We start from the raw sequence: 13,148 nt of genomic DNA, 5'->3' as shown, positions 1-13,148 counted from the left end.
AAGAGGCTGAGTGCCCCAGGAGCCAAAACGCCCATTGCCCTCCCTGCATGCCTGCAAAGGAGGACAAACAGACAACAGGTGACATGCTCAGGGGCAAAGAGGAAGTCAGTAGCAGAGCAGGGACTTGAAACTGGGTTTCTCGGGGCTAACTGATGGACTGACCCAACCTCATCTACCTGCTGCAGGTCAACATTGGCCTGAGACAGAGAAAGTCACCAAAATCAAGGTGGCCCTATGATTCCCTGGAGATGAAGAGGAAGGAATCTAATGCATCAGCCCTCCTCCACCCAGCCCTGCCCTTTCTCACTGCTGTCTCTTGTAAAGCAATAACTACAGACACCAGGCTAATGAAATTAGCCCCAGAGCCCCATAGGGCTAATGCAATTACCAGCAGCAGCATATTCAAACAGCAGAACCACAAACACACCTGAAGTAACACAGCCTGCCCTCTTTTCCGCAGGCTTTCCCCATCTGTACCTGAGCCCTACAGCTGCCACCCAATGTGGGTCCCCTCCCAAGGTTCTGGAGGGCATGGGCCACCATTCCCAGAACCAGTCTGCTTCAGGGAGGGCACTGCTTACCTTGCAGAAAGCACAATCCCATGCAGCCAAGAGCAGCCTCTGAGGGCAGATAATTCCCAGGCTGTTTGAACCCTGTGAGACCTTCAATTACCAGCACCATAATGAGGCCCTCAACCCTAATCAGAGGTGTCACCAAATCCTCTTATGCCTGCATAAGCACCTCCAGCAGCTTTGCTTGTTGCAGGACCCAGCTGCTCACTACTCCAGAGAATTATCTCCCCAGGCAGGCACCAGTGGTGGCACAAGCACATTTTGACACAGTTGCAGGTGAGATGCTGCCAGGCGCCAGTGCCAGATGACAAGGTGAGAGATACATGAGCAAGTCTTCTTCCCAGCCCAGAGGGCACCTGGAGATGCATTGGAATAGACAAACATTGCAAAATTGCTAGAAGAGGTATCTTAATGCTGATGCTCCTTATCTGAGGTGCAAAGAGCAGGTTTATATCTGTCTATTTCTGAATATGTCATCTATACCATCAAGACAAGCTCATTCTATAGGATGCTCCAAGAAACTTTTCAGCCACTATCTGTGGATGGCAGGTGACCCCGTCTCACTCCACTCCTCTGTGCTGGCACTTATTCATGGGGCAACAGGCAGCTCCTTCCACACATCCGTTCTGACTCACGCTTTCTGCTTCAACAATGCATTTTTTAATACCCTGCGAGAAGCAAAAACAACAGGTCCACTATAATGCCGAGATATCCTGAGGCAGAAAATCCATTCAGAGCCCAGCTAGAGAGAGTCAAGTCAATTAGACACTTTCTGGGGCGTCAAGCTGCCAACAATCCCAGCCTTTGTAACAGTGAAGAATCACTGCCTATGTGCTTCCCCGCAACTCCCCCTTGCCAGAGCAGAAAGGTCAGCAGTGGTAGCATCATGGAAAAGCATGCAGTATTCCTGGGAAGGTGGAACCAAAAGATAGCCATTTGGATCCTCTGGAAAATACTTTTTTTTGGTCAAAAGCATCCATTACTTTGGGTTGGGTTCACATGGGAATAAGCAAGCCCATAATACAGGAGATCTGTGCTACACCAGGTAGGGGTTTGGGAATGCATTGTATTGAGACACAATAGTTGAGTTAATCAACAGCTAGCTCAGGGCTTGGGAGCTCATCGCTCACCCCCCCATTTTCACACAAGTCATTCCACCTTTTTAGCTTAAATGGAATAAAGGTCATAGAGACAAAAAAGGAACCACAATAGTGCAAACTGGGAGAGTCACACATCCCTCTGCACTTGAAGGTAAGCCCCTGACTTCTCTTGTCAGTGGTGCAAGGTAGCAAACTTGCTATAAATCTGGGCTATAAAACCCATATTCCAGGTTGGATGAGGACACAATGAAGCCAGAATTTCTGTGAGTAAGGGCTAAAGACACTCAGATCCAAAGGCAGGTCTCTGACCTTCTGTCCAGAGATTTTGGTGAGAAATAACACTCAGCTCTTAAAGTTAACCAGTGTGTCATTTAATGTTCAGCAAGGAGCTTTCAAAGGACAGGTGAAGAAAACATTCACTTGGTACCTCCATGATACCACCCTGCAAGCAAACTTTCCAGAGTGTCAGAAGACCTACAGGTTGTCATTTCAAAGCAAGCCCCTCTTTAACCCTGGTGTATACATGGTGTGAAGCTGAGATGTCTGCAAAATGCCTTGGAACAGCTATGTTCAAAGAAAGTTACACCCAGAAGACCAAGATGTCTTCATCTTCTAAAAAAAGAGTTCTCAGGGAAACCTTAGGAGACACAGCTCTTGCAACTGCCACGATTTTGCCATTTTCCCACAACAACCATTTCTCAGAGGAAATACTTTAACAGAAGATTGTTCCTTGACCAGGTTAACCCTGCATTATTGCTTGCAAGGACAGGTACTCTAAAAAGAACCAAAATACCCACACCTTATTCACAAAAAATCTCTACTGATTTCAGGGCTTCTCTGACTACCCAGAAACAAACAACCTCAGTGAAACTCAGTTCCTTCATCTTTCTCTGCAGAAGTCATTTCAAAGAGCCTTTCTTTTTATTTATTTTCCTTCTGGATCCTGCTCTATTTGTCATTCTCTTTTGCTGGGAAACCTAGATTTCTGTGAGCACACTATATTCCTTGGAAAGGGCCTGAGTTGGATGGACACAGCTGACAGGGGACAGCCCAGCCACATAAAGTATTTGCTGGACCTTGCATTGGACCTTGCATGATAGCCATGAGAGCTCAGCACAGGGTCTGGAAAGTCTTGTTACAGCACTACTCTGCACAAGGCCACGAAGACCTTTCACCTGCATGGAAAATGCTACAGTCTGTTGTGTAGCTGGGGCTTTGCTGCTACTCTCGCTTTGTGCATCCCCATGTTCATGCTTTTACATTTCTTCCTGCTTCAGCAAGTGCAAAACTCCAGAGACAACCTGTCAATCTCCATCACATTCAGCTGCCTTAGATGGTCTATTTATACCAGACAGGCAAACGCAGATATCTTGGAGTTCAAGGTAACAGGGGTTATTTCTGCTCTGAGTAGCACCTTTCTCAGGGGAGGGAGAATTGGAGGCATCCAACAGAAACAGCTTCACATCAGGACCTTGTACCAATACCTTCATGGCTGAGGGCACAGTAGCCATCACCAGCCACAGCCCAATACCCGAAATCCCAGCCACAGTAGCCTGGCCCTGAAAGCTCAGAAGACTGATCTCTACCTTAACACACCTCATCTCAGACCCCTCTGATCTGCAACGAGAGACGGGAGATCAGCACATACCTTTGGATTTCTATCCCATGTTCTCTCCAAGCCAGCAAGGTCACAACTTCAAGCTTCCTCACAGTGCATTTCTCCACTGAGCACTGCCCGGATCTGGTGCAAGTGTCTGGCTGCACACTGTCACATTAATGCCACAGCAAAGGCTCCAGCTTTCACTGAATTATTCCTGTCTCTCCTGCACTTTTACATTTACAATGCAATGTGCTCTCTGGCAGCCAGTGTATCTGACACAGGAAAAATCCTGCCTTATCAAGTTGGCCCATTACTATTCCTTAAAGAGATCTGAAGCTGAAGGCATTTACACCAGTTAGCACTTTGCATCACATGGCCACAGAGCTTTTGATCTGGACCAAGGGCCCAAAAGTCACATCTACCATATTGCCTAGGCACAGCTTCAGTCAGCAATTCCCAAGCAGTCTTCATGGTTTAGTCCTTGCTCCAGCAACAAGACATTTTCTATAAGTCACAGGGGTATAGTGGGGCTGCTGCCTTTTCACAGGATACTTGCAGCTTCTCAGGAGCCAGGCAGCTCATCTGGATCCCACCTCCACTTCACTTCTGCAGACACCACTGGCTCATTAACCATTTTTTAGTAGATTTCAGCCTAGTAGATGTCAGTAGATTTGATTCCATTAGGCAAGAGAGAAAGGAAATAAAATCCTAGCAAGGAGAGCAGTAAGGGAAATCAAAATTACTGCTAAAACCAGAGTGTCTGCTTGAAAGATGGAGAGGTAGGTTTCTCAGTGCTTTGCTGTCTTTGATGCTCAGACGTTATGTGTTTCTGTAATGACATGAACTTCCTGGGGATGGCTCTCCTGAGCAATACTGAGTTTCAGGCAAGTCCTGGAACAAATACTCTGATCCAGCAACCCCGGGCTAGCACTATTAAGGCAGCAACCCAGCACACTGCAAGCCTCCAGCTCATACCTATAACACCTCTGAGTCACCAGTGGGTGGAAAACACGGAAAAAAAAAAAACCAAACAATAAACCAGACCACATTTTTGTGCAGAGACACTCCCTGTGCTGCAAAAACATACCTATACAGCTTCTCCACAAATACCAGGCCCAGAGAAACAGCCTAGGCATGGCAACTGGAAGAAATGAAGCACTATCAAGTCTTGCTGCTCAAGCACGAGGGTCAAAATGCATTTAAGATGAACTGAAGCACAAACATAACCCTCATTAATGAGCTGTAAAAAAAAAAAGGCAGAAGGAGGGGGATACAAAGACCTCACCTCAGCTCTCACTGCCTCTGGCTCCACTAATGGCTCAGCCAACTCCACTCTTTATATGTCCCCTAAGCCATGCAGACTTCCACTTCACAGAAAACCAACAGGTTCCTTTTGTGATCATCTCCTTATAGATCCAACCAACATCAGTTCAAGACTCTGCCACCCTGGTTTGTTTGACATTCAGGGCACTGAACCATTTCTTTGCCTTTAACGGACAGTTACACCTCTCTCATCTTTTATAGCAGCTGTCCATCCCCTGGGACTCACTTTCCAGTGGCAGATGAAGGGAGACTAACACAATGTCAAACTCAGCCAAAATATTCTCCCATGAGATCAGTTTCTCTTAGTGTTTCCCTGCCGAAACTATTTAAAACCCTTCACCTCCCTGTGCAGCCTAGGGGCAGGTAAGGATCCAGCTAGAGGGAACATCGCTTTCCTCATCAATGCCCTCCATTGCCTTTCAAACAGATCATCTCAAAAGCCACATGCTCCCCCGTACCAAATGGAAAATCCACTGGTATTTAAAGCCATGGGAGCATGAAAAAATTCCCTGTGCCTGAAAGAATGGAACAGCTCTAGATCAAGACAAGCACGGACCACACCACAAGGAGCCAAGACAGCACAGCAGTGACAAGCAAGCACGTGAAGAATTTGCAGGAACGTGGAATGACATTTGCTGGCACTGTCAAATACCACCTCTCTGCATACCCAGTAGAAAGGGAGAGAAAGAAGTGAGCACCTGCCCACATGTTTTGACCCTGTCCTTTTGATCCTCTGAGCAGTAGGAGCAGCCTCTGCACAGCAGAAGCAAAAACATGGGATGATGTGGGCACAGCAATACATGTTTGAATACTGGCACTGTGCTGATGTACACTGACTTAAGTCAGCTTATTCAAGAAATCCCTGAAGATCCCAGGGCAGCTTCTCCAACATAGAGCTGTCTCCTCTGCTAACTAGACATAACCCAGTTGCAAAATTTGAGCCCAGTCCCTTTTCAGGTCTTAAAATTTCCAGACCAGCAGCACAGCCCCAAAGACTAATCTATACGAGTAAATTCACCAACTCCAGGGTATGATCCAGCATCCTGCCGGCTAATAACTCAGTGCCTGGCATTGTCCATCAGATGGTTCCTGAGCACAGTCTGGGAATCAGCACAGGTCAAGGATTGTTCCCATAGGAAACTCTGGACATTTAAGAGCCAAGACATACACACACAGTGTCAGTCTTCCTGGCTTATTTCATTAATAAGGCTTTTTAATCACAGCTATCTGCTATATCCCATGGTCCTGGAGCCTAAAATCCAGGGCAGCAAAGACCCAACACTTCAAGCATCACAAAAATTGTGCAAGACACATCCCTCAGTGCCCTGGGTATTTCTTTGAATCCCCCGGGCACCTGTGCCAGGTGGGAAAGCCTTCCAGGAAGGCTGCTCCACCAAGATACGGGCTACTTCAAGCTCTCACAAGCAGAGAGGATCCAGGAGTTATGTTTACATGCCATGCTTTAGCACACATAACCTCTAACCTAGGATGACACAGAAGCAAGGAAGATGAGTATTGATGAATACTCGTTCAGGTAAAACAGAAGAGCTAAAAGAGTCAGGGGCCTCAGATGACACCAATGGATACAGCTCTCTGACAAAACGCCATCCAGTTTGCAATACCCAAGAGCTGTTCCATTTCATCTTTCTGGCTGGAAACCCAGTTATTGGTGCAGGCTGGCTCCCAGAATCCTGAGCAAGCCAACCCAAACCCAGCATCTTTCTCCAGGCTCTCCATTTTTCCCAGTCCTCCAGGAAGGTGCACCTTTCTGTGCATTCCTATCACCTCCAGACAAGAATCTTCCCAAACCTCCCCATTCCTGGCCTTTGAAACAAGTCAGCAATAAGAAAAAGGTCATTTACATCCATCACAATGTATACGCAGTGAACATGGCGAGGACTGCCAGAGAATAACAGCACAGGGACCAGCCAGTGCTCTGCAGGGATGTTTGCGCAGATGTCACTACAGATTTTGGGGGCAGCTGGTCTTGGACCTGCACAGTTATCGCTGATGGAAAACGCCAAACACTTCAGGGCAGAGGCTGCCAGGAGGTACCTGCTGGAGGGAGATCACTCAAGCACACCCTGCTCCTACTTCCCCTGCATTCCCCCCCCTTCCATCTTGCATTCACCATGTGCAAGATGGACCTTTGGCCTGGCTCTGCCTGGCTGCTTTTTACACCTGTGGGATGCTCTTACCCAGCCCACACAGCTCTGGCCTACCCCAAGTCCAAGTCCCAGCCTACACACAGGGGGAAAAAAAATAAAAATAAAAAAATCATGGACGCAGACTCAACCCCCAACATCACCTTTTTTGGCCTGAAGAAGAAGGCAGCAAGGAAGCAAGGATGCAGGGATGTTTGATGCAAGATGTGATATGTGATCATTCCCTGCCATCCCAGGTTCTAAAGGGCTTTTGGCTCCCCATCCACCTGCTTGATCCCCAGCTGAGCAAGCTCAGCCACCCCCAGGGCACCTGCAGCCCTGTGCGTGCAGCCATAGACGGATGTCTCCATAGCCAGCACATCAGCCCTCCCCACAGGGTGACTCTCTGCACGAGCTATCTGTCAGGGCAGGGATCATCGCCCAGCTCAGAAACAGGGCTGAGCTCTTTCCAGCTCCCTCTGCACCATGGGTCAGCAGGGCTCAGATCCACGTGTGATGTGGGGAGAAGGCTGGCCAAGGCTGCCAAGTGGGACAGGCAGTTTTGCATCTCAAGTGCCCAAGGTGCAACTGTGGAGAAGTCTGTGCTGCCCAGGTGGTGACTTGCCAGGGGACAGGTCCACAAATGCAGCCGCTTCTCCCTCAGCAGGGCTCAGGGCCCTGTTTCCCCACCCACAGCATTTGGAGGGGGAAACATTCACTGTATTCTGTGGCTATATAACCCTAAGAAAACCCATCCTAAAGGATGTGTCAGGCCCAGCCTGCCTGCAAGCTGCCATCCCACAAATGCAACCCCACTGCCTGGCTTGAAAACCTTCCCTGAGCACCCTGCTGTCCCCTCCTCACTTTGTGTATGCCTTTAACAGTTTGCTGGATTACCCACTGCAACAAAAATAACAAAGCTACAAAAGAAAAGGGGAAACAAACGCCATATTCTGCAGCAATTAGTGCTAAACAGGGGAAAGGGGAGCAGGGAATGAATGGACAATGGAGACGGCAGGGACACGGCAGTCCGGACCCGGCAGGCTGGGCACGAACTGTCCTCATGAGGCCGGGTCTGAGCCAGGGAGCAGCGAGCTGTATGTAAGGAAATGCAGGAAGATGAAAAGGAGTATTTAAACAAGCACTGGGCAGTCCCCACAGGGCCTCCCTGTCTGCTTGGCTTCATCACAGAGTGTCCAGGGAAGAGCAGCTCCTGCTTTCCCCCCTCACCAAATCCTTTCAGGTGGTGGGGGAACTGGCAAGCTGTGGTGTGGTCTGCTTAGAAAGGAAGGAATCCATTAATCTCCCTGGTAATTACTGCCACATATGGATTTGCACAATTACACTTTGTTAATTGGTTATTACAGGCAAACCAGACTGGGCAGAACGGCTGGGCTTTTAACTCCTTCACTGCCCCCAGGGCCAGCCTCACACAGAGGCAGCCTTCCTCCCAAAACGCTGCTGTATCCTCCTGTAACCTTGCTGGTTCCTATGCCAAGGACCAGAAAGTATGGGCCCCAGCTCTTAGCCCAAGCCATCTTTCCTCTGATGCCATTCTTTTAGCTGGGGATCCCAAGGAGATGGACCCAAGGGGAAAAGAGTGAGCCTGCACCTCAAAACAGCCAAACTCCTTAGCTGATTCTTTTGCTCTGGGTTGCAGCAGACATATCACATACTCCCCAGGGCGCTGAGGGACTGCAAACTCAGATCTTGTTTGTTTTTAGGAGACCCGGATTGCTTGTGCACTTCAACTTCATGCCCTCAAGCCCAGCAGGGTTGGTGCCAACGAGAGGAGAATCCACCCCTAAGTCTCCTTCAGTCTCTGAACACAGCTTCTGCAACTAGATTTGCAGTGTAATGATTCTCTTCATCAAAGCACTGAAAACAGATGCTTTACTGTTGTAATAAATATATATATAAATACAGTAATGTAACTCGTGCCAAAAATTATAGCTAAAGCCCTTGTAAAAATCACACAGCATAGGACTTCTGACAGTTGGGTGTGGAGGCAGCCTGGCCTCCTCACACCACAGCTAACACCTCTGACACCCCTCACAGGAAATGGGCTATCCAGGACCTGGCCCCAAAATGTCTTGTTCAGGATCCAACAATGTTTCTGAAAAAAACGAAGAAGAGGCAAGCCAAGGTGAGAGCAATTTCTGCCAGAATCATGTCAAAGGCTTCCTATTGAAAAGCCATGACAAGAAAGCAATCAAGAGCACTGCAAAAAAACCAACAGGGAGGAAGGCCCATCTGAGGACAGAGCTGTGCTCAGCAGCCACCAACTCAAGCTCAGAGCAGGCATTGATATCTTGGCACGTCAGAGCCACCATAGTGCTACTTGGCTTTTTCAGGTGCACACCTATGTGATGCAGGGCACAGCAATGCACTGCTCCACCACATTGCCTCCCCCTCCCCCCAACCCTGATCCTGGAACATTCAGGTTTGCTCTCATTTATTGCATTACTGCAGTTTCCTGGAGATTTCCCCTCTGCCATTACTGTCACATGTGGATGAACCTTGAGATATCACCCTGCCCTCCATCCTCCCCCTTCTCAAGGGCAGCCCAGCACACCTCCCTAGAGAGGCACCTCCTGCTTAGCAGTAGGCTATTGCTCAGCACAAGAGACTTAGGGGAAGACCAGAACATCACATACCTAGTGATGACTTTCAGCTCAACTCCTGAAACACCCCAGTAAGCTACTTTTCTACAGCAAGAGAAGATACTTCTAACACCAAACCCTCCTCCTAGCTTCACCCTCTCAGTAAAAAAGCCCCTGGCAGCTCGACTTGGGTTTTCAGCTGAAGTGTAGATCAAGAGGAGACTCAAAACACTTTCAAAGAACAACCCCCACCCTTTTCACTACTGCTGTTACTGCAATAATGCCTACTACAGCACTCTAGGTCTAGCCTAGAGAAAACCCCTTATCAGCTAATGTAAGGGCTTTTACTGTCTCCTCTCTGCTGGAAGGAGTAAGCCAGCAAGGAAGTCTTACCCCTAGAATGTCACTGGAGTTACATAAAAATTGCAGTAGAATTTGTTCCTGTTGTTTCAGTCACCTCTGATTTGCCAGCTCCCTGACTTCAGTGAAGAAGTTTCTTTCTTATGCAAAAACCACCTCCAAGAACCCTGTCTGAAGGGGGCCATCTCATCCATTGTAAAGGCAGCTTCTCCCAGCTCCCTGTAAGTGTTTCAGGTGTGCGTGAGCTTGTCTTTGAAGAACAGAAAGGCAGGCCAGCCCTGCACCCATGAAAGGTTGCTGATCTCTCCCATAAACCAATTGCCTCGGCAAAGTTCAGAATAAATCTTCAGATCTGTCAAAGGGAAGATCGGGCAGAACCTGCAACCGTGCTTAAAAAGGTCAGCTGGGAAAAGTCAGGATGCGAAGGATGCTCGCTTTATTGACAGATGCAGAGTGGAGGGGTCTAACCAGTGAGTACCTGCAAGCTGATTTTGGCAGCACATGCTAGACTTCAACTGGGCTCTGTTGGCTACAGCTGGTGACAAATCCTTTGCAGATCACTTCCAGACAACAAACAGAGTTTGGGGACTAGGACTGAAACTCAGTCTGAGGCTGAGCCCCAGGCAGAGATCTTATGCAGCCTTCCTTTGTCCTGAGGGATGAGAGAAACCTGGCAGGATGGATGCCTTTCTGGCTGTCATGACCCAGATCGTCTTTTTAGATCTCTCAGACTAGAACAAAATTTTGTCTCTGTCCTTCACTTCCACACACACATATCTGTCCAGGTTTCTGTAAGAAACAGAGCTGTGAGCAGCCAGGCATTTGCCGGAGTTTCTCATGTACAAAGTGAGTCACCCCAGTAAAAAGCTAGAGAATCTTCCAGAACTGATGGAGTTTGACCCTGGGAGTACTTACAAAAAGAAAAAAAAAATAATAGATTTTTGAAACTTACAATGTGTCGTGGTTTAAGTCCAGTCAGTAACTCAGAACTACATAGTCACTTGCTCACTCGCTCCTTTTCATCCCCCCTGCTCCCAAAGGGATGGGGAGGAGAATCAAAAGAATGTAACTCCCACAGGTTGAGATAAGAACACTCCAGTAACTAAGGTATAACACAAACCAATACTGCTACCAGCAATAATAATAATGGTAAGGAAAATAACAAGGGAAGAGAATACAGCTGCTCACCACCTCCCGACCGATACCCAGCAGGACCTGAGCAGTGATCTAGCCCTGCTGGGTAACTGCCCCCAGTTTATATACTGGGCATGACATGCTGTGGTATGGAATACCTCTTTGGCTAGTTTGGGTCAGGTGTCCTGTCTCTGCTTCCTCCCGGCTTCCCCTCCTCCCTGGCAGAGCATGAGACTCAGAAAGTCCTTGGTCAGAGTAAGCATTACTGAGCAGCAACTAAAAACATCAGCATTATCAGCACTGTTCCCAGGCTGAAAGTCAAAAATACAGCATTGCACCAGCTACTAAGAAGGAGTAAAATGACTGCTACTGCTGAACCTAGGACACAATGATTCCTCCATGTCCCAGTTATGACATGGGTTCTGCCAATGTGGAAATGCACTAGCCATGGTCTGTGCAGCAGATGGAAGGGACACAGAGAGAAGGAGAAAGCAACTTCACTGCAAGCCCAAATGCTTACCTACTGCCTGCTACCTTATCAGCTGCCTACCTGTTTGCATCCAGTTAACATCTCCTGGTCTTCTGGGAGCAATCCCTGCCCTCTCTACAGTCCTTCCAGCCCTCTGATCTGCTCAAGACAGCTGGGTTTCAATTCCCAGGGTTCATCCCCTGGTGCAAAAGTTACTTTGCATCCAACTAGATCAATTCCAGTGTTGTGCCACTGGTTTATCTGATATACAGGAATCAGACAAATAGTGTATCAGCTGATACTAATCAAACTTTATATAGGTATGGATATGTGACATATTTACTAAGAAAGCAGCAAGAGAAGCTGCTGCTTAAAACTTTATGTGACTTGGAAATATAAAAAGGTAAATATATTCCTTTTTATCACAATATTTCATACATATATGCTCATATGCAGCAGAGGTAGTGAAGCACTGGCACAGGTCAAAACACATTGGGTCAGGTCAAAACACAAACTAGGTCCAAACAGATCTGAAATTAGACAATTAGTATTTTCCCACTCGAATTCTCTCACTCTGTACATACACACACGTATTAAATATATTTGACAAAATCAGTATTTACCCAGGAGAGTTTTTGGAGGAACATCGCTTTTAAGAAGTATTATTCCCATGGAAAATTATTGACGAGCTTTACATGTATCTTCCACTGTCTTTTATTAACTTTTATTAGCTGATCCCCAGAACACCTTTAGTGTACACCATCACAACTCTCACCTGTAAATACAGTATCCCTTTCCACACTCTGAACACTTTTCTTTCCCTCCATTGTGGGAGGAAAGCACAGACTCATAGAAAACAGGTCTGGAAGAGACCTGCAAGCTCATCTTGGCCATCTTCCTGTCCTAAATCAAATCAGAGACAAAGCTGCCACTCCTGTGAAATAGCTTTTCCCAGTGTCTAGACTGAACTTTCTCTCCTGCAATGGAGAGCACAGCACAGTGCTACACTCCCGTAAAGGCTCTGTTCAGCCAGCACCTATTCCTATAGCAGCAGCATGCCCAGGAGGCTGGGCAACCCCTCTGGCTCTTGGCACGTGGCAATGGCCACAGCGGTGTCTACCACCCCTCCGTGCAGCTGCCCAGCCTGCAGCTGAGCCCACACTGCTGCTCAGCGCAGCCGATCTGCACAGGGTCAGGGGAAGGACTTACAGAAGTGAGGGAAGGAGCCCGTCTCCAGGGAATAAGACTGTGTGCCCGGCTGCATTTCCAACCGGTGTCCTGTCTCTTCAGCAGACTCAACCATGAAGGGAGGTTTGGGATCAGCTGTCTCAGCCCTGCTGGCCTGTTGGAGGAAGAAATGACTGTTTACATGTTACAAAGAAGCATCCTCTCAATCTGTCCTAAGTTACAAATTTACCTCCCAGACCTTGACCAGGGCTGGGGTTACCTGTGTTTGCTGTTTGGGCTCCTGTCTCTCTGGAAAGCGGGAGATGTTGCAATGCCAAGGGGAAGGGCTGGCTGCACAGGCTGCCTGCAAAAGGCCCTGCAAGGCAAAGGAGCTGGTCTGAAATGCCTGGGCTGGAAAGTGTCTCCTGGAAGTGATTTCTTTTCTAATTCCAGCTCCTAAGGAATTAAACCAAGCAAACAACTGACCTCCTGTCTGAACATCAATTTTAGATCTGCTTTCCTCCTTCTCTGTGACAGTTGGTCTTTCTTCTCTCATCTGCAAGCCTATCCATGCTATTTGATAACAAACTTTGCTATCAAGAAAGTGGTAGTGTTAGCCACATCACCACTGGACTCCAGCAGAGACCACGCATAGCTGGATTTTGCCTCACTGAAG

General features: G+C 47.9%; 1 protein-coding gene across 4 annotated transcripts in view; it reads right to left on the bottom strand.

Moving 5' to 3' along the window:
- Positions 1-12,823, bottom strand: part of RXRG (retinoid X receptor gamma) — a 38,471-nt gene extending 25,648 nt beyond the window's left edge. The window contains exons 1-2 of one of the 4 annotated variants that reach the window (XM_062602194.1): positions 12,723-12,823; positions 12,515-12,647 (exon numbers count right to left, since the gene is read on the bottom strand). In XM_062602194.1, the coding sequence (XP_062458178.1) occupies positions 12,515-12,608 (94 nt within the window). In that variant the 5' untranslated portion in view covers positions 12,609-12,647; positions 12,723-12,823. Of the gene's footprint in view, positions 1-176; positions 290-581; positions 713-741; positions 848-12,514; positions 12,648-12,722 lie in introns of those variants that run through there. The other 3 variants (XM_062602188.1, XM_062602187.1, XM_062602191.1) reach the window with 3 other exon arrangements.
- Between the last annotated feature and the right edge of the window lie 325 nt (positions 12,824-13,148).

The sequence above is a fragment of the Pezoporus occidentalis genome, unplaced genomic scaffold, assembly GCF_034315485.1.
Source record: "Pezoporus occidentalis ecotype Australia unplaced genomic scaffold, CSIRO_AGI_Poc_V1 ctg76, whole genome shotgun sequence".
In the NCBI taxonomy this organism is placed as follows: Eukaryota; Metazoa; Chordata; class Aves; order Psittaciformes; family Psittacidae; genus Pezoporus; species Pezoporus occidentalis.
This window is presented reverse-complemented; position numbering and strand designations above follow the sequence as displayed.